Source organism: Acomys russatus, chromosome 9 (genome assembly GCF_903995435.1).
Source record: "Acomys russatus chromosome 9, mAcoRus1.1, whole genome shotgun sequence".
NCBI classification, from domain to species: Eukaryota; Metazoa; Chordata; class Mammalia; order Rodentia; family Muridae; genus Acomys; species Acomys russatus.
Window position 1 is genome coordinate 48,827,147 of NC_067145.1, and position 22,079 is coordinate 48,849,225.

At 41.0% G+C, this 22,079-nt stretch overlaps 1 protein-coding gene across 1 annotated transcript in view; it reads right to left on the reverse strand.

Annotated features, from left to right (window-relative positions):
* Nucleotides 1-13,397, reverse strand: part of Slc39a12 (solute carrier family 39 member 12) — a 91,671-nt gene extending 78,274 nt beyond the window's left edge. The window contains exons 1-3 of the mRNA XM_051151296.1: nt 13,233-13,397; nt 12,164-12,474; nt 2,577-2,858 (exon numbers count right to left, since the gene is read on the reverse strand). Coding sequence (XP_051007253.1) covers nt 2,577-2,858; nt 12,164-12,400 — 519 coding nt within the window. The 5' untranslated portion in view covers nt 12,401-12,474; nt 13,233-13,397. The remainder of the gene's footprint in view (nt 1-2,576; nt 2,859-12,163; nt 12,475-13,232) is intronic.
* Between the last annotated feature and the right edge of the window lie 8,682 nt (nt 13,398-22,079).

A 22,079-nucleotide genomic window follows, 5' to 3' on the forward strand; every position in this document is an offset into this window, starting at 1 on the left:
CCTGTGGATGAAGCACATGTTCTACTCTGGGCCACATCCCTAGTGGTGTTATCACACACTTTTGACAAATTTTGGAAAATACTATGGGAGAGAGAAACAAGTTGAGATATAATAGCTTGACCCTCACAGTGATGTAAAGTTTTCATAGGGATTGTAAAAAATAAAAGTTACAGTATTAGAGTTCTGTTGAGGATAGAATCTCTGGCCATTGTTTTGACCCAAAAAGTCCTTAGAGTATATTCAATACCTATCTTCCAGAAAAGGTGGAGCAAGAATAAGCTATGGACAGATCCATGCATGTTTTCCACCAACCTGGAAAACAGCAAAAAGATCTGCAATGATGAGGCCACTGGGGGTTGATTAGAGACAATGAAAGTTACTTATATACATGAGAGTGAAGGAGTGAGGAGGTAGTCAAACTCTGGTCTTGGAGTGTGACTGGATGAGACACTAAGATGTAAAACTACTTCTCCTAGAAGTTGGTTGAGACCATCTAGGATGCAACTAGGGGCCTGAGCTGTGGAAGCCAAGGCCTGTGCGTTTTAAGAGCCGAGAATGCAAGGGATAGGCTGGCGTGTAGCGCTTATACTACCTAGGACGAAGAAGAAGCCTGAAGAGAGATGTCAACAGCCTCTGCCAGTTCTGGACTGACTGGCTACCTAGGTAATTGTGGGTAAATAGGTTCCAGGAACCACCCAAGAGTCACAGTGTTATCTCTAGGATATCACTGTCCTAAAGTCTAGAAAATATTTGTGACAGTGGTTTACTTCTTGTTAACTAGATGGAAAAAGTCATTTTCTATGTCCTCTTATTTTATTCTCTAAAAATGTTTGGTCTTACAGACACTGCAAAGATTGAACATTGACTATGTGTGCAGCATAACCAGAAACCCACTGCTACCCACCATTGGCCTTTAAGTACTAGATTTCAATTTCTATTTAATCTATATCAAAAGGCAGTGAATGGGCAAGATGCCTAACATCCTACTGGGTAACTCAAGCTAATCTTATGTCATAGAGAAATTGTAATGAAGATGTTAACATATAGGAATACTTCCTTAGTTGAGCTAAAATATTAATTCCATCAAGGAACCTTTTTCTAAAATTAAAACAGGAATAAATGGGCCAAAGGTTTGTGTTCACAGGACTAGAGGTGTCATACAGATATTTGCAAGGTGCTTCATATAGATGTTCTACTTTTTAAGCCAATAAGAGATATTAAGCACATTTGCAACAAGCGGAAGGAGAGCTTGCCAGTTGTTGAGGCAGAAGAGGACAGCAGAGACCTTTGGCTTTTGAACTAGGAATTAAGCTTGATTTTACAAATCACTGAAAAATCCAAAAGATAAAAAATATTCACAGCCATTGTTTTGTAACTAATGCTCATTCCCCCCTTTAAATTGTGGTGCAGATTATCAAAGAACTCTTCTAGAAACTCAAGATTTATAAGTCAGAGGGTGTAGCTCAGTAGTAGAGTGCTTGCCTAGCATGCACAAAGCCCTCACTCCAAGCCTCAGTATCAATGATGGTGGTGGTGAAGATGGTATGATGATGATGATGATGATGATGATGATGATGATGATGATGATGATGATTGGTGTGTGAGTGTGTACATGGTATATGCACATATATGGAAATGTGTACGTGGCCTGTGTGTGCCCATGTAGAGGCCAGAGGTCGATGTCAGTAATCATCTTCTACCTTTGTTTTTTGAGACAGTGTCTATCATTGAACCTACAGCTTGCTATTTTGGCTAAATTGGCTGACTGAAAGTCCCAAATATCTGCCTGTTTCCCTACAGGGGTTACAGGAGTAATGAGAACACCTGGCTTTTACACAGATGCTAAAGGCAGCAAACCCGTATGCAGGTGCTTATGTTTGTGTGTCGAGCATTTCACCCACCAAGCCACCTCCCCAGCTCCCTATGCTGAGAACAATAATAATAAATTTTACGTTCAGATATGTTTCTCTGCTGGAACTTCCCGTTGTAAACCAGTAACTAAGAGCATGCTCCCAAGGCCAGCTTTCCTAGAAGAAGAATGAAGGCAGCAGAAGACCAGGTGCCTGCTTCCTGAGAGGTGGGGCTGGAGGGGGATGAGGAACATGAGCCTGGACTCAAAACTATAAGCAGCAGAGGAGCTGTTGTTTTGGGTTGATTGTTGCAAATAACGCTTTTGCAAGCTTTTTCATCAATGGACTCGCTAATGATACACTCATCACTTGAACTGTTTCTGCCTTCTTCCCTGGCCTGAAGCCAAGACAAATAGACACATGGTCTCCCACCACTATAGCTTATTTCTTGGCTACGGATCCAAAGCTTTGAGTCATGGGTGTTCAAGAGATGAGAGCTGACCAATATATCACCTGGCCTGCCTACTCATCCACCCACCCAGCTTCTGGCTAAAAGTCATCCTCCATTTAGTCAATCCATTTCCACTCAGAATTTTAAATTATGTCACTAACTATCTTGTACTTAAAACTGGAAATACCTATCTCTCTTAGACATTCACTCATGTCCTAGAATTACATAGCAAAAGTAAGGGCAAGCCCACACCTCAGCAGTTCCTTGCTTCTTACCTGGCTGCCAGAAGTGCCAAAGTACTTCCTGGTGAAAGCCAAGATGTCCTCAGTCTCCTTCTGTGACAGGATGTAGGAGTCTTCATCCTGCCTGAGGCCAAGTAGGCTATGCAGGTAAAATGTATACTCTCGGTTGCTCATGTTGAGCTTTGAAGAACAGATCTCTTCCTGGTGGATGATGTAATAAAGGAGGAGGAGGGAAACTCTCTCCACCACCTCCTCTCTAAGCTCATCCTCCAAATCTCCCCCAGCTGTGAGTAGCAACGCATCTGGCTCCAAACACTGTGGGGGAAAGTAATGGAGAAAGAAGATAAAGCCAAGCTTCACTCCGAATTCAGGCGTGTGAGCTGTATGTACCAGCACATGCACCTGTATCCATGCAATACTCTATAGAGTTTTCCCAGAAGAGACTCATTATCTTTGATTAAGCATCTTTGATTACGCATTGGGAAAAGAGGTTCTATATTCCTCCATGGCTAGAAGCTTTCAGAATAGAGATATTTCCTCTCCAGGAAGCTATGCAGGGCCCTGATTACCACTATAAGTCTATTTATTCTCTGGGAGTTATTTATGTTAATCCCAACGATGGGAGGAGAAAAACCACAGACCCAAATCACCATGGCCAAATAATTAAAGCAAGCTTTTGTATTTGTTTGTTTGTTTGTTTGTGTACACAGGCTGCCTGCCGCTGAGGTGGGGTTTGAGAGGTCAGCAGCATTGGATATAAGGAAGGTGGCTTTTATAGAGCTCAGGGTAGATAATTTCTTTTTTTTATTACATTTTTTTATTAATTTATTCATATTACATCTCGATTGTTAGCCCTTCCCCTGTTTCCTTCCATTCTTCCCTCCCTCCCACTTCCCCCCTTCTCCCCTCCCCTATGTCTGTGATTGAGGGAGACCTCCTCCCCCTATATATGCTCTTAGAATATCGAGTCTCTTCTTGGTAACTTGCTATCCTTCCTCTGAGTGCCACCAGGCCTCCCCATCCAGGGGATGTGATCAGAAAAGGGGCACCAGAGTTTGTGTGAGAGTCAGATCTCACTCTCCACTCAATGGTGGAGAATATCACATTCGTTGGCTAGGTCTTGGTAGGGGTTCGAAGCTTACTGCCTATATTCTCCTTGGCTGGTGCCTTAGTTTGAGGAGGACCCCAGGACGCAGATCTGCCTGTCATAAAGTTCTTCTTGTAGGTTTCCAGGACCCTGTGGGTCCTACTATTTCCCCATTCTTCCATGCTACTCTCGCCTAAAGTCTCACTAGAATGAGGGACTCGGTGGGCAAAACAAGTGGAGTTCCAGAAGCAGAACTTAAGTCTAACAACTTAATTCCTCCTGAAACAAAGACATGGCTGCAAGGTGGGCATAACAACGTAGTCCTAACAAGTAGTCATAACAACAAGTAGTCATAGCAAGGCAGTCATAGGTGGCCATACAGCCTTTTGAAACAAACCTGGGGTTGCAAGATGGCTACAAACAATTTTTTTTTAAATGAAGACATGGTTGCCATTTTCTGGAGCAGGCAGTACAAAACCATTACTAGTTAGGGTTACAGGTACAGCACAGCCCCACCCTTGAGAAACAGAGGTTTCATCATAAGCAGGAATGAGCCTTGTTTATCTGTACTATGAGATGGTGTTTAAGCCTAAGATGGAGGCAGACGGGTTCTTCCATTTGTCACTCTGTACATCCGTTAAAATGCCGTCTACTCTCACACGAACTCTGGTGCCCCTTTTCTGACCACGTCCCCTGGATGGGGAGGCCTGGAGGCACTCAGAGGAAGGATAGCAAGTTACCAAGAAGAGACTCGATATTCTAAGAGCACATATAGGGGGAGGAGGTCTCCCTCAATCACAGACATAGGGGAGGGGAGAAGGGGGGAAGTGGGAGGGAGGGAAGAATGGGAGGAAACAGGGGAAGGGCTAACAATCGAGATGTAATATGAATATATTAATAAAAAATGCCATCTAGGGGCTAGAAATACAGGGCAGTTGGCAGAACTCTTACCTAGCATGCCTAAAGCCATAGGTTCAGTCCCCAGAACCAAAAAACAAAAACAAACATTCCAATTATTCTCCTTTAAAAAAAAAGGGGGGGGGGCGGTGGAAAGCCAGGATCAGGACCAGAGTGTTTATTTCTAAAGACTGCAACATGAATGGAGTTATTTTTAAACACCCAGTGTTCTCAGATACCTCACCCCGATTTTTCTAATTCCATTTTACATTTTTTTCTCCTCTTCACAAATGTAGTAGCACCTCCTCAGTCCTTTTCCCAGCCACTGAGTGATACAAACCCACCCCTTGCTCTTTTGACTTACCACACAGTACCTAACACAGGCCCGACCTGTCAGCAACTATTAAATTAATGAAGAGACTCAACAACAAGCCAAATCCTGTCATTTTGAATCTGAATATCTATGAAACTGGATAATTTTTTCCCACCTCTTTTCATGAAGGGCAAGGAAATGTTTCTTAGACTCCTTACAGAAGGAATGTTCAGGAGGGTCCAGCCCTCTCCTATCACTTTCCCTTCTCCTCAGTTTCCCAGAGGAAGAAGAAGATCAGCCATACACAATGCTTAGGCTGAGCATGTCCAAGACCAGGAATAGATATAATTCAAGTGGAAGCCAAATTGCCCAAGCCCTTGATAACATCATTAACAACAACATAAAACAACCACTCCCTCCTCAGCCCCAAACATGGAAAACAGTCTTGCCTGTTTATATTCACCCAGCAAAGCTAATATTCAGCCAGCCTTAATAAGGCACTTTATGTCATTAAAACAGAACATGGCCCTGCGGCCGACTCTCAGAGGACATTAATAAGATATGACTCCTGGTTATTTCCAGTGGGATGTCTGTTGTTACTATCTATATCTATTAATGTCATCACAGAAGAACTGCCTTTTATAACACTTCTCCTCTGGGACCCATCGGGTGTTTTAATAATTATGGAATTATTTATCGTCCACAAAGAGCAGAGAAAAATATTCTATCTGTTCGAGATCCTTCCTGTCACCAAAAGGGAAAAACCAGAAAACATTTGGCCAGGAAATGCAAGCCCTCACCTGACCCTTAGCCTAGAACTCTGCTGGATTGAGAAAGCCAGTCAAAATTTACTTTGGAAGCAGTTATGTGTTTCTGTTTTACTTATGTATACTTTCACTTAACTCTGGATTTGTAGGTTTTTCCTTAAAACTTTCATTGGTCTGGAATAGGGTGACAAAGAGGGATTCTGTTGGCACTTGTTTGAGATCCAGCACTCCTCTACAGTGGGACTTGATGGACCTCATCTTGTGACCCCAAATACCTACAGTGACGTCTGATGGGCCTCCTCCCATGACACACAATCACTCTAATGAGGAGGGATTATCGGTCCCTGCCAATGTCATGCTAAAGCAACCTGGAGAGGGTTGCAAGTGTGGATAGTTGATATGAAGGGGCTGGGAGATGAGTGGGACTGGCGCGCATGATGTGAAATTCATGAAGAATCCATTAAAAGTTTAAAAGGGGGACTTTCCAAGATGGTGGTGCCCAGTGCATACTGTAGCTAAGTAGCAGAAAATCAGAGATTGTGGACCAAGCGAGTGACCTGGCTGCTGACTCCAAAACACCAGCATCCCTTCATGCTTCCCCCAGAGAGAGGAGAGGATGTTGGTTGCCAGACACACAAGGTACCGCTCTAAGACCTCTCAGCTAATCTTACCATCCTGAAGATGACTCTAGATTCTAGAGATGTGCAGACCCAGCCTTCAGTTCATGGCTCTACTAGCATCTTGAGAAGACTTGCAGAACCTAACTAGATCACACAGGATAAAAGCCCACACCTTAATTCCTTGCTTATAAGTTCATCTGAGACACAACCATCAGAGCAGAGCTGTATGCAATGGAAGGAGATTCAGCCCCGAGATTTTGATCTGGGGCTTTTCCCACATGTCCAAGAAACACAGCAGGCTCTAAGAACAACTAGCCAATGCCAGAAACAACCAGATAGCTAAAGGCCAGTATAAGAACACAATCAACAAAAACTAGGGCAATATGGCAGCAAGCTCTAGATATCCTAATACAACTGAAACACAGGAAAATGACCTTAAAATTATGCATATGACATGGTAGAAACATTTAAAAAGGAAGTTAACAAATCCCTCAAAGAAGTATAGGAAAATGTAATCAAACAAATATAGGACTTTAAGGAGGAATTGAACAAATCACTTAAATAAATACAGGAAAACACAATCAAGCAGGTGAAAGATATGAATAAAATGGTTCAAGATCTAAAAATGGATATAGAATCAATAAAGAAAATACAAGCCAAGGAAATCCTGGAGATGGAAAATTTAGGGAAGAGAAGAGGAACCACAGAGGCAAACATCACCAATACAATACAAGAGATATAAGAAAGAATCTCAGGCATAGACAATACAATTGAAGAAATTGTTACATCTGTCAAAGAAAATATTAAGTTGGAAAAATTCCTGACATAAAACATCCAAGAAATAAAGGACACAATGAAAAGACAAACTTAAAAATAATAGGAATAGAAGAAAAAAATTCTGAGCACCAGACACCAGAAAATATATTCAAGAAAACAAAATAACAAAAAGCCTACACACTTATAGAAACTGAACAACTCCCTACTCAGTGACCACTGGGTCAAGGAAGAAATAAAGAAAGAAATTAAAGACTTCTTAGAAGTCAATGAAAATGAAAGAACATCATACCCAAGCTTATGGGACACAATGAAAGTGGTCCTAAGAGGAAAGTTCACAGCACTAACTACCTTCATAAAAAACTGGAGAGGTATCATACTAATAACTTATCAGCTCACTTGAAAGCTTTAGAAAAAAGAGGGGCAAACATACCCAAGCAGAATAGATGGCCTTAAGTAATCAAAGTCCAGGCTAAAGTCAGTAAATTAGAAACAAAGAAACAATTCAAAGAATCAATGAAGCTAAGAACTGCTTCTTTGAGAAAATCAACAAGATAGAAAAACCTTTAGCCAAACTAACTAAAAGGCAGAAAGACAGTATCCAAATCAACAAAATCTGAAATGGGAGACATAATAACAGACACTGAGGAAACCCAAAGAATCATTAGATCTTACTTTAAAAGCCTATACTCCCAAACTGGAAAATCTGGAGGCCTGTTGGCACTTAGAGAAAGGATAGCAGGCTACCAAGAAGAGACTTGATACCCTATGAGCATATACAGGGGGAAGAGGTCCCTCTCAGTCACAGTCATAGGGGAAGGGAATAAAAGGAAAATGGGAGGGAGGGAGGAATGGGAGGATACAAGGGATGGGATAACAATTGAGATGTAATATGAATAAATTAGTAAAATAAAATATATTAAAAATAATAAAATTAAGAAAAATGGAAAAAAAGGAAAATCTAAATGAAATGGACAGTTTTCTTGATACACTTCACTTACCAAAGTTAAATCAGGATCATGTAAACAAATTAAATAGTCTTGTAATCCCTAAAGAAATAGAAGCAGTCAATAAAAGTTTACAAAAAAAAAAAAAGCAAGCCCATGGTCAAATAGTTTCAGTATAGAATTACACCAGACTTTCAAAGAAAAGCTAATACCAATACTACTCAAACTATTCCACAAAAGAAGCATTACCAAACTCATTCTATGAGACCACAGTCACCATGATACCTAAACCACACAAAGACCAAAAAAAAAAAAAAAAAAAGGAAAAAGAATTTCAAACCAATTTCCCTTATGAACTCTGATACAAAAATACTCAATAAAATGCTCACAAACCAAATCCAAGAACACATCAAAAATATCATCCACCATGATGAAGTAGGATTCATCCCAGACATGTAGGGGTGGTTCAATATATGAAAATCCATCAATGTAACTCACCATCTAAACAAATTAAAGAAAAAAAAAACATGATCATCTAATTAGATGACAAAAATGCATTCAACAAAATACAACAATCCTTTATGATAAAAGGCATGGAAAGATCAGGAATACAAGGCACATACCTAAACATAGTAAAGGTAATATACACCAAGCCTATATAGCCAACATAAAATTAAATAGAGAGAAACATAAAGCAACCCCACTGAAATCTACATGTCTACATATTTACATGGAAAAATGCAAATAGATCCATATTTATCACCCTACACAAAACTGAAGGACAAGATAAGGCTTCCCAATCTCACCATAGCTCTTCAATATAATACTTGGAGTCCTGGACAGAGCAATAAGACAACTAAAGGCAATCAAGAGGATATAAATTGGAAAGGAAGAAGTCAAAGTATCAATATTTACAGATGATGTGATAGCATACATACATGACCCCAAAATTTCCACCAGAGAACTCCTACAGCCAATAAAAACTTTCATCAAAGAATCTGAATACAATATTAATTTTAAAAGTCAGTAGTCTTCCCAGCTGAGAAAGAAATAAGAAAACTACCCTTCACATTAGCCACAAATAATACAAAGTATGTTAGTGTATCTCTAACTAAACAAGTGAAAGGCCTGTATGACAAGTACTTCAAGTCTCTGAAGAAAGGAATTGAAGAATATATCAGAAATGGAAAGATATACCATGCTCATGGATCAGTAGGATTAATATAGTATAAATGGCCATCTTACCAAAAGCAATCTACAGATAAATGCAATTCCTATCAAAATACCTACACAATTCTTTACAGACCTTGAAAGAACAATTCTAAACTTCATGTGGGAAAAAAACAGAATAGCTAAAACAATCCTATACAATAAAAGAACTTCTCGAGGTATCTCCATCCTTGACTTCAAGCTATACTAAAGAGCAATAGTAATAAAAAAAAAAAAAAACAACTGCATGGTACTGGCATAGAAATAGAATGGTTGATCAGTGGCATTAAATTGAAGACCCATAAATAAACCCACATAGTTACAGACACTTGACATTTGACAAAGAAGCCAAAACTATACAATAGGAAAAAGAAAGCATCTTCAACAAGTGGTGCTGGTCTAGCTGGGTATCTGCATGTAGAAAAATGCAAACAGGTCCATATTTACCACCCTGAACAAAACTCAAATCCAAGTGGATCAAAGACATCAACATAAAACCACATACACTAAATCTAATAAAGAACGGAACACCAACAGCTCAGGCATTAAGTTCAACAATTAATAAATAGGACCTCATGAATCTGAAAAGCTTCTATAAAGCAAAAGACACTATCAAGAGAACAAATCAGCAGTCTACAGATTGGGAAAAGATGTTAGCCAACACTCCATCTGACAAAGGGCTAATATCCAAAATATATAAAGAACTCAAAAAATTAAACAGCAACAAACAAAATAATCCAATTAAAAATGGGGTACAGAGGTGAGTAGAGAATTCTCAAGAGAGGAATATCAAATAGCTGAGAAGCACTTAAAGAAATGTTCACTATCCTTGGTCATCAGGGAAATGTAAATCAAAACAACTCTGAGATTCTATCTTACATCTATCAGAATGTCCAAGATCAAAGACTCAAATGACAGCACAGGCTGGAAAAAATATGGAGAAAGGGGAACACTCCTCCATTGCTGGCGGGAGTGCAATCTTGTACAACCACTTTGGAAATCAATCTGGCACCTTTCTCAAAAAAATTAGGAAAAGTGCTACCTCAAGACCCAGCTATACCACTCCTGGGTATATCTCCAAAAGATGGTGGATTTTAGCCATATAGGATAGGATAAACATACTACAATTCAAAGACCCATAGAAGATAAGTAACAAAGAGGACCAAGCAGAGGATGATTAAATCTTACTCAGAAGGGGAAACAGAATAGACAGCAGAAGTAGTTGAAGAGACGGAACAAGGTTACCGAGGGAAAGCATAGAGAAATGAGGGTGGTTATCAGACCAGGGGAGAGAGGGGGTGGGAGGACAAAAGGCCTGAAGAGAAAAGAGAAACTATAGGCAAAGTCATGAGGCATCTCTGTGACAGTCTAGAGACCTAGGATTGTGGGAGGATATGGGGGTGACTCTAGCTAAGACTTCTTGAAGCAGGAGTCATGAAGACTGAAGAGGCCACCCCCTCACTAGACGGGACTCCTAGTGGAGTGAAGGGAACACCAACCCACCCTCAAAAGCTTTGACCCAAACTTTACCCTGTCTGCAAGATGTGCATGGATAAAGATAGAACAGAGATTGAGGGAATGTCTAACCAATACCTGGTCCAACTTGAGATCCACCCCATGGAAGAGAGCCAACCCCTGACACTTTAAAAGATTTTCTTCTATGCTTACAAACAGGAGACTAGCATAGCTGTCCTCTGAAAGGCTAAACCCAGCAGTGGGAGAGTTGCTGAGACACACAGCCAAACATTAAATGAAGCACAGGGAGTCTTATGGAAAAGTGGGGGGGGGGTGAATAAAAGGACCCGGAGGTGACAGGAGCTCCACAAGATCAAAAACAGAGCCAACTAACCAGGGCCCAGAGGGGTTGTGTAGACTGAGGCACCAACCAAAAATCATGCATAGACTGGACCTAGACCTGTACACAGATGTAGCAGATGGGCAGCTCAGGCTTAATGTGGGTCCCCTAGTAAAGGAAGCAGGGGCTGTCTCTGACAGGGACTCTGTTGTCTGCTTTTTGATCACCTGCCCCCCCTTGGCAGGGCTGCCTTGTCAAGCCACAGGGGAAGGGGATGTGCAACTGAGTCCTGATGCAACTTGATAAGCTGGGATGGTGAGTGCTCCCCTTTTCTGAGGAATAGGGGACTGGGCATGGGGAAAGAGGGAGAGAGAGTAGGCTGGGAGGAGAGAGGGTGCCATGATCACATAAAGTGAATAAATAAATAAATATTTTTTTAAGTTTAAAAAGGAAACAGAGAGAAAGGGAGGAAGGGAGGGAGGGAGGGAGAGAGAAGGAAATAAAAACAACCACGACACCAAAAACTATCCTCAGCCAATTCAAGATTCAGTCTGGGGAGGAGGAAGCTTTAATGCCGTAGTTATGAGACTCGCACAAGTGATTCTGGTGAGTAGACAGGGGAGGGTTCACTTGCTACACTAGGAAATGAAGCTGTGAGACAGGCCTTGGGTGACTGGCTCCAGCTTCAACTCTCAACCGCAGCATTTCTCTCCTGCAGCTCTGATTGCTCACTACTAATGATTATCAAGGCATTAACTACTTGCCACACAAAAACTGAGAAAACACCAAGTGACACCTAGGAGAGCGCACTCAGGAGTTGAATGTTAGACAAACATCAGAATGCTGTGACTGTCCCATCGAAGATCAATAGCCTCTGTCTAACGTCGTGTATGGCCACTGAAGAGTGTAAAAGAACCCCAGAAAGGCAGAAATAAGGCTGGACTAAGCATTCATGTCAACAAGCCAGTACCCATAAAAGAGCAGAGTGGCTCTAGAAAGCTTAGACATTATTTTCCCACTGGAAAAAATATGTATCCCTTGTGAATGATGGTTGTTGTGACCCAGACTCGGGACATTATCATGCCATGCAGCACCTCCCTTTCGCATATGAGCTTTCTATGACATTTCGCTGGGATAAATTGATCTCTGAGAGACCCACCGTTCCCTTTTCGAGCGATTCTTAGTGCCGGATCCCACTGTACTTTACTCACCAGCTTGCAGTCTCCTTGCATTCCATTTGTTCTCTGTGGACACCCAGTCTTCTCGAACAGAATTTTGATGAGGCTTCGGGAATGGTCGAGGGACCGGTGATCACCAGCAGAAAGGACCCTCAGGACTTGTAGCAGACCTTGGCTCCCTGAGACTTTGCCGGTCTCAGTAGTGGAATCCAGGCTGAGTGGGCAGGGCAGTAACATCATCAACACTGAGAGCTTTGTCCAGAAGCACATGTCGACTCTTCCTTTGGCTTGAGTTGGCCTGGGGTCGGGGTAGGTGCCAAATAGACTTAGAACCAGAGGGATTTCTGGGGTAGAAGGGGAAAAATAAAGGCTTAAATGATCGTGTGTGCAACACATTTGAAAGGACTCAGTAACTGGGTGGTTAAAGGGACTTGCAGTGGCAACAACGGGGGGGGAGGGTCTGCAAGTAGCTTGTAGGCAGAAAACTTCCTGACTCCCAGTGGCCAGGAAACCGTATCTACATTAACCAGTTAAATAGTTAAGAGGGTGCATTTTCCTTGTGTGCAAGCTGTGGCTGGCACAGGATCTGGAGAGAGCCACAACACCGTAAACTAAGCATGTGAAGTCAGTGAAGAAAATTAAAGACTTCTTAAAATGACTTCTAACAACTTTCCGATATCGCACTGAATTATAAGTCTTTGAAGAGGACAGTGCACCGGAAAAAAAAAAAGGTATACTCAGGAAATTCTACTTACTTTTTAGCCTAGTAGAAATCAAGACTCTGGAAAATGAGCTATCTTAGAAAAATCTCAAGACGCCAGAAGAATGCTAAATCTACTTACTCAACAGTCCCTGAGAAAGTGGGAAATAGCTTTAGAGTCAATCAGAATGTATGGGGAAAGCAAAATCTTCAACTGATTGTGTAAGGAATGAAAACTGTCAACAGGATCTCATGTAGGATCCAAAGCTTAGCCAATAATGACCTGTGCGGTAATATCAAGATCCTGAGATTATTTTTATGGTTAAAAAAAAGTTTCAGACTTTTATGTTAGCATTTTAAAATGAGAGAAGGTGACACAACCCTTCTAAGACCAGCACTTACCTCAAGAAAGAGAACCGGTTACTGATATCCAGCCCCCTGGGCCTTTAAATCTCTGACAGCATTTTGTGGTCCCAAGCTCTCTGTTTTTAAAATTCCTTGACTGTGCCGGGGAGCTGGGGAGGATTACTTCAGCCCTGAGACATTTCTAGTTGCTATGGAGAGGGCTGCTCGGAAGGTAAAAATGAAGGTGGATAAAAGCGACAGTTTCTGGCTGATGGGTTTGTAGGATAATCAAACAAATGTGGTTAAGGAATTATCCTTTTATATCAACATTTAGCACGATATTTTAGAATTATTTATGGTCATTTGCCTTCCAAGGGACAGAATCTATGTCAAAAAAAAAATCCACCTTGCAAAATGAAAGCGATTAGAGTTAGAGACGGCATTTTTCCTGTCCAGCTGACCACTGCTTCTCCCAGGCTTAAACCAAGAGTTGCCAGAAAGATTGGCCCTTTAAAACTTTGTTTCACAAGCTGCAATTATTTAAAAGATGTAAGGACTTCATAAATAATGCCTTAAACTAAAAGTGCTTGCTGAAGGAACACAGTCCTTACCTGAAAAGTAAGTCGATACAAATGGGAGACTTGTGCCGATTGCTCATTTAATATGAAAACTGGGCAAGATGGTCACAAAATGTATACTGATTATGAACATTTGGAGGAAAATTCATCTCAGGAGAGCAGCAGGGTTCTATTTAACTACCCACTGTGCACATGATTTTTGCCTCAAATGACCTTTTTCTCATAAGCACCATGGTGATATTAAATGGAGTTAAAGGCCAGACTCACCCAAGAAGCTATGAGTTAGACCAAGGTTAAGACTTTCAAAGTGAGGATCCAGCAAGGGCTGAGGAATCAGAAGGGATGTGGGCTTTTGACTCCAAGGGATTGGACCAAAACCCCCTCTGATCAACACCAGTGGCTGTCCCTCCAGTAGGAGCCACCATGTAAAAGCTTGGCCTACTCTGTCTCAAAAGCTTGGTTAAAGGCTACGAGAGACATAATATGTTTATGCAACAAGTTAGCTGGTCTTAATCTCCTCATTAATTCATCCAGTTACAAGGAGCAGAGCATCAAACACATCCAACTCCCATACCATCACCTGCCCCCCTCGGCCAAGACGAGTTTCTGATTTGCTCTGGCCAGTTCTCTCAAGAGCATGGCCTTGCCAGAGCATTTTAGCCCACTCCCCAGTTCCCTTCAGCCAGTCTCCAGCCTGAAAGTCCCACATGGTTTCAAGTTCTCTGACTCAGGGCTGTAGCTCCCACCTTTGTGTTCACCCTACCTATTTCCTCAGCAAGCCTGAAATTAATCTTTCTTACACATTCCATTTTTCTCAGGTATTTCCATTTTCAATCTAGTTTCCAGGAAGGGAACATGTGTTTACTAACTGCATAATTAAAATTTACTTTTAATTAAACTGTGTGAGATATTTGGCTAACGTTTTGGAACCCATCTCATCCGACGGCATATTTCCTAATGGATAGATGCTTATTCGTGCTAACATAGGAAGCTACGGTGGAAAGTGGGGTCTGATTCTGGCTGACGATTCCATTACTTAATCCAGCTCTTTGCCTTCTCATATGCCCTGAGCTTCAGACTTCTGCCATACAGTGTATTTACATGTATTCTGCAAACAAGAAAAAAACTTAAAGGGAGGACCAGTTGACGTAAGATGAGAGTCAGACAAGGATGAGACATCCTGGAGGATGCCCTGGGGTACCATGTAGGTATCCAGGTAAGCCACTCTAGGAACTGAGTCTCGCATCTGTAATAACCCTGCATCTATATATTTCTGGCAGATTTTAAGACACATAAATGTCTTGAGGCTTCTGATAACTCTCACAGGTGCATATTTTGAGCCAATTCTATGGAGAAGATGCTTCTTTTCTTGGACACCCAGCTGTCCCTGTATATCTGGCAGGAGATATCTCTAGCAATAATCTGGGATCCCACAGATAAGAGCGACTTCAAGGGCACTTTTCTCCCATAGTCACTTTGTGCTGCCTACTTCCTTCTTTTCAAAACCCTATCCCTTCTGGATGGCGTTTGCAATGATGCTTCTTGATCATTTTTATCAAGCATCTTTTATGCCTTAGCACTGTACCAGCTTTTGTTTTTATCATGAAATATCAGTTAGATGTCCAAAAGTTCTCACTGTACTATTGAGAAGAACTCACGGTCACATAGCTGGTGTATGTCACCAGAAACCTATGTTTGCCCAGCCAAGCAACTCTTGGTTGCCATGTAACCCATAGCTTATTAGTTTTTTAAAGACTTACTTATTTTTATTTATTTATTTGTGTGTGTGTGTGTGTGTGTGTGTGTGTGTGTGTGTGTGTGTGTGTGTGTGCCTGAGTTTATGTATGTGAACCATGTGTGTGTAGGTGCCCGTGGAGACCAGAAGAGGGCTTCAGATCCCCTGCAGCTGGAGTTGCAGGTGGTTATGAGCTACCAAATGTGAATGCTGGGGACCAAATTCAGGGTCTTTGAAAGAGCTTTAGTAAGCTCTCTTAACTGCTGAGTCACCTTTTCTGCCTATTACCCACATGTTTTTAAGTTTTCAAATTGCATGTAGACCACACCTTCTTATGAGCTTTTATAGCTGTTCCAGGCTATAACAGAGTGTTGATGGGTTATCCAAACAGGAAGTGCCTAGAGGTAGGCACAGAGTACGGATGGGCTATACAAACAGGAAGTGCCTAGAGGTAGACATTAGTCACATACATTTCTCAGTGACTGCAAAGTCAGTGTTTCCAATAGTTAGAAAAGTGACAATTTTTATTCAATTTAGCCTTGTGGGTTGCTTTTCCTTAGGAAGCTGATAGTAAATGAGAAAAGAAACAAAAGCTATGTATTTTTTTTTTTTATATTATGTGTAGACTCTCCAACAAGTGTTTCTTTTCCATGCAGAAATTAAACATGGTTACAAATTAAAATTTGGAAAAGAAAACAATTGAGTAGGTTTAAAACACCAATTATCCAATTATCGACAAAGATAAAACAAAAAATAAAAGATTTTCTGCAATGGTTTGAGTTTTCACTTTTTTTGTACATGAATGTTTATTTCTCAATTAAATATTCCCTTTAACACACAACGAATGAATTCTAAGTCTTGATAAAGATGAGAAAAAGTGTTATCCCTCCAGTACAGCGTGTGTAATCCCTGTGTCCTTGGTCATGGCTGGCATTTATTATTCAACATCAGAAACATAAGTTGTTAAAAATCATGCCACTGGATTTATACTCCTTGTTCTTTCAATGCAATTTCGATTATATATCTATTTCTGGGTTCACTGTTCATGTCACCATATCTGTCTTGTTAGACATGGACGTACTTTGTCTTGTAAGATATGTATCTGTCTGTCATCTTGAAAGTTGACTTCTCAGAGAATTGAGATGTAATATGCTATCTGTGTTACTCACTGAGTTAGACTGCCATCTTTGCAGCTTTGGGTAAGACCAATCAACTCCCATTTCTGTGAAAGCAGTTTCAGGGTTTTCACTGATTTGAGCCAAATGTCAACCCAAGAACAGCTTGATGCAACAATGTTGTATCCTGCCATCTTTTTACAACACTGTTTCTTCAAGTGACATTTTCAGGCAAAAGAGAAACTGACAAAAACAGAGAGCTGGTGTTAGGAGAAATCCTGGTGCTTTCAATTTCACAGCGAGGCTCTGAGTCACTAGGAATGAGCTCCTACCTAAACAAGGCCTGCTCTGGGTTTCAGTATGACAAATTAACATGAAATAATTCACAATTAGATGCATGACAACTCACAATAATCCTCTGCTTCAGGGTACATCACAATTTGAAATGTTCTCATCCACAGCTGAATTTTCTTTTGAAGGCTTGCCTAAATAGGGTCCCTTTCAAGCATACATGAATGTTAGTTAGTAAATGATGGTATCTAATTGGAGTAATGTCTGTATTGTAGCTGCTAAAAAGTGAATCACCGATCCCACTCACACTTGACAGACTGCTATATGGTCCAATTTACCAAGAAGTTATTCAGGGCCACAAAGCACCAAGGGCACAAAGGTAAAGTTATAAGTTAATGTAACATTCCAAAAGAACCATTATGTCATCCACGGCCTTTCCTGCAGGGATGGGGGTGTGTGGGGGGGGCGAGTGAACAAGGTGACATTTATTTAATCTCTTGACCAAGTTTACATAATCTTAAATCCACTGAATTAGCTGCAAATATCACCAAAATATAGTTGACATCACCAAAATATAGTTAACATTAATATTTATTCAGAATCTGTAATGATCAAGTAAAATATTGGGGATATTTTCCTTTTTAAAAATTGTGTCTTACTTGCTTGATCCAAAAATTAAAAACTATCCCACATTACGACATCATTGTTTTGTCTCCACATGCATGTGCACAACCACACATGTGGAGAGACAGACAGACAGACAGACAGACAGACAGATTCTCTCTATGGACTCCAGACTGACCATGCATACACAATCCTCCTGAGTGCTGAGATTACAGGTATGTACTACACTGGCTAAAACTTAATACTTTATAATTTGACATTTTAACACATAAAACCTGATATGGTTTGGATGTACTATTTCCCCCCAAAGGCTCATTACTGGCAGCTTGGTCCCTTGGGTAGGAGACCAGTTTTAGGAAACTTTTAGCAAGTAGGGCCTAGTGGTAGGATCTTAGAGCATGCGTGTTCTTGGCAGTAGATAGCTGTCATGGGACTAATCTTGGTTACTTTTTCAGTTGTTATGATAAAAAAAAAAACCTGACAAAAGCAATGTAGAGAAGTAACACACTTAGTTTTGGCTCGTAGTCTGAAGGCATAGTCCATCCTGATGGGCAAAGCAGCTCAAAGCAGGAGGGCACATTGCTTCCACAGTCAAGAAGCTGCGCGTGATAAGCGCCTTTACTCAGATAACAGTCTTCTCTTTACACAGTTCAAGTTCTCAGCCTAAGGAATGATGTTCACAGGGGCAGGTCTTCCCACCCCAAGTGCTCTAACCCAATAGGGATGTGCAGGGACCCACCTCTCAGATGGTTCTAGAGCTTTTCAAATTGACGGAAGTTAATCATCCTAGGATGGCTCAGAGAGTTTTAATGAACGAGTTTCACTCCTGGCTCACTCTCTGGCTTCTTGCTCTGAGATGATTTCTTCTCTGTCATGCCATCTCAGGTCCTCACTAAAGGCTGGACCAGAGGAAACCACACTGTTTCCAACCTTGAACTTTTAGAACTATGAGCAAAATAAATATTTTATACATAAATTTAGCCTGCCACAAACACTTCATAGTCATAAAAAAGACAAATATAATCAAACATGATTTTATTTCTCAGATCAAAAACATTGCCATTTTTACAATGTTCTTAGAGAAATAGAACTCTTCATTCTTTTAAGACTTTTAAATTGATTAATGGATATATCAAATCATGTAACTTATGTTAAAATTTTTATCACTTAAGTAGCATTCAAAACAAGGACACTTCCTAAAAGTTCATGTTCCAATGTTGCTGAAAAAGAATGATTAAACGCTATGTTAATTAAGTTAATGGTATTGATGAGTATTGTACCAAATAAATCACTCAAATCTTATTATTCATTGGAATTTAGCCATAGTATAAAAAGAATGCTTCCAGTATCTGAGGAGCTATTAGGTATAACTGATGTTAGTTTTGGCCTCTATGTGTGATGCACTTACTTGAGTATAGTGGTGCACACCTGCAATATTGGGAAAAAAAGCTGAGACTGGAAGATCAAGAATCCATAGCCAAGCTGTAATACATAGGAAGAACTCAACTAAAAATGACCTCAAGAGCACATACAAAAACACTAAAAATTACATATATATAATGTTATATAAACCATAGCTATATTACATCTATTATGGCTAAGTAGTTGGATATTAATAAAGTATTAATTATGGCTACCCACTGATTCTTAAAATATAAAATTTTATATTTCTCATTCTTCCCAATGTTTGATTTAAATTATATATATATAAAATTATACACAGTCAGAAAAATAATTAACATTATTTTTGAGGAAAGACTGAACTAAATCAATGCTTTATTTTGAATAAAATAATTTGCTTTAGTGTTAAATATCTTCCTTTTTACTAATTTATTCACTTTACGTTCCAACCGTAACCCCTCCCTCCTCTCCTCCAAGTCCCACCCTTTCTCCCCCATCCCCTTCCTCTATTTCTTGGAAAGGAGAGCCCCCTACCTACGCACCCCAGCTCAGAACTGAGTTTGTCCTCTTCCTCTGTGGCCTGTACGAGGCAGTCCCATCAGGGGGAAGTGATAGAAAAGTAGGCAACAGAGTCCATGTCAGAGACAACCCCCACTACCTATGCTAGTGGACTCATATGAAGCCTCAACTACCCATCAGCTACATGTATGTAGAGGACCTAGATCCAGTCCATGCATGGTCCTTGGTTAGTACTTCAGACTCCACAGGCCCCTCTGCGCCCTGGTTAGTTGGCTCTGTTGGTCTTCTTGTGAACTTTCTGTCACCTCTAGGTTCTTTTTATCCTCCCTCCTCCCCAATTTTCTACTAGACTCCCTATGCTTCACCCAGTGTTTGGCTCTGAGTCTCAATCTCTGTTTCAAACCACTGGGTGGACTCTCTCAGAGAACTCTGATAGGCTCCTGTCTGTAAGCATAGCAGCATATCATTAATAGTGTTAGGGGTTGGTTCTCTCCTAAGGAGTAGGTCTTGGGTTAGGCCAGGCATTGGTTGAACACTATCTCAATCTCTGTTCTGTCTGTTCTATCTTTATCCCTACACATCTTGTAGGCAGGGTACGTTCTAGATCAAAGCTTTTGTGTGGGGGGTTGGTATTCCCTTCCCTCCACTCGGAGTCTTGTCTAGTTAGAGGGTGTTCTCTTTAGTCTTCATGGCCCCTGCTACTAGGAGTCTCAGCTAGAATCCCCCTCATATCCTCCCAGGGGCCTATTCTGACTTGGGTCTCCGGCTTGTTCCAGAGATTCCTCTACCTGCTGTTAAGTTATATTTATAAAACTGTTTTTCAGTTTCTCTCTTAACCTGGCTAACACACAAATCATTGAGACTCTTTTATATTTGTTTTAGTAATAAGTGTCACAAGTCATTAATTGAGCAGTTAGTAGTCTATTCTTAATGCCCCCCCCCCAAGCTTATTTGGTTTCCTCCCAGTATACAGCTCATAGATACTGAGATACTTGCACTTTGTAGCTTTTCTGCTCCAGTTCCTCTCTCCTGATGTCTTCTTGACCCTCCTGATTGAATCTCCTACTTCCTCTTCTAACTCCTCCTCCCCTGGCTGGCAAGAAGTCCAGCCCTATTCTCTCCCCTGCTCAGTGATTGGCTGTAAGCTGCTTTACTGGCGTATCAGGGGACAACTGGGGAGCAGTGTTTACCCAGCATTTGAGACAGGAGAGTCTCAGAACAAGGATTGCAACCAGATATGAGATGTACAGAAATCAGCATTTGAATTACACAATAACCTTATGCCTACAACCTCCAGTTTCTCTTTTGTCTGCAGGCCTTCTGTCCTCCCCTGCCATGTCCCCAGGTGGGATCTCCACCTCCACTCTTATTTCTCTCTACCTTCCCTCTCCTAACTGTTCCCTCTCTTCAACCACTACCTCTGTCTATTCTATTTCCCCTTCTGAGTGAGATTTTAGCATCCTCCCTTGGGTCCTCCTTGTTACTTACCTTCTTTGGGTCTGTGCACTGTAGTATGTTTATCTTGTACTAAATGGCTAAAAGTGAGTTCATACCATGTGTGTCTTTCTGGGTCTGGAATACCTCACTCAGGAAGTCTTCCTTTTAAAAACTTGGTGGGTACTAGCCAGGCATGGTGGCACACACCTATAATCACAGCACTCAGGAAAGCAGAGGCATGTGGATCTCTGTGAGTTCAAAGCCAGCCTGGTCTACAAAGCAATTCCAGGATAGGCAAGGCTACACAGAGAAACCCTGTCTTGAAAAGACAACTTGGTGGGTGCTGTAATTTTAAAGCTACCTGGGCTTGATTTGTCACCTTGCACAAAACTCAAATCCAAGTGGATTAAAGACCTCAACATAAAACCAGAGACACTAAGTCAATTAGAAGAAAAAGTGGGGAAGAGCCTAGAATTTATTGGCACAGGAGACAACTTCCTGAACAGAACACCAACAGCCCAGGCCTTAATGTCAACCATTAATAAATGATTCTCATGAGGCTGAGAAGCTTCTGTAAGGCAGGAGACACTGTCAAGAGAACAAAGCGACAGCCTACAGACTGGGAAAAGATCTTCACCAACCCTACATCTGACAAAGATCTAATATCCAAAATACATAAAGAACTCAAGAAATTAAACACCACCAAACCAAATAACCCAATAGAGAAATGGGGCTTGGAACTAAACAGAGAATTCTCAACAGAGGAATATCAAATGGCTGAGAAACACTTAAAGAAATGCTCAACCTCCTTAGTCATCAGGGAAATGCAAATCAAAACAACTCTGAGATTCCATCTTACACCCATCAAAATGGCTAAGATCAAAAATCCAAGCAACACCACATGCTGGCGAGGATGTGGGGAGAGAGGAACACTCCTTCATTGCTGGTGGGAATGCAAACTAGTACAGCCAGCCACTTTGGAAATTTATCTGGTGCTATCTCAGAAAAATGGGAATAGGGCTTCCTCAAGACCCAGCTATTCCACTCCTTGGAATATACCCAGAAGATGCTCCAGCACACAACAAGAAAATTTGCTCAACCATGTTCATAGCAGCCTTATTCATAATCGCCAGAACATGGAGACAGCCTAAGTGTCCCCCAGTAGAAGAATGGATAAAGAAACTGTGGTACATTTACACTATGG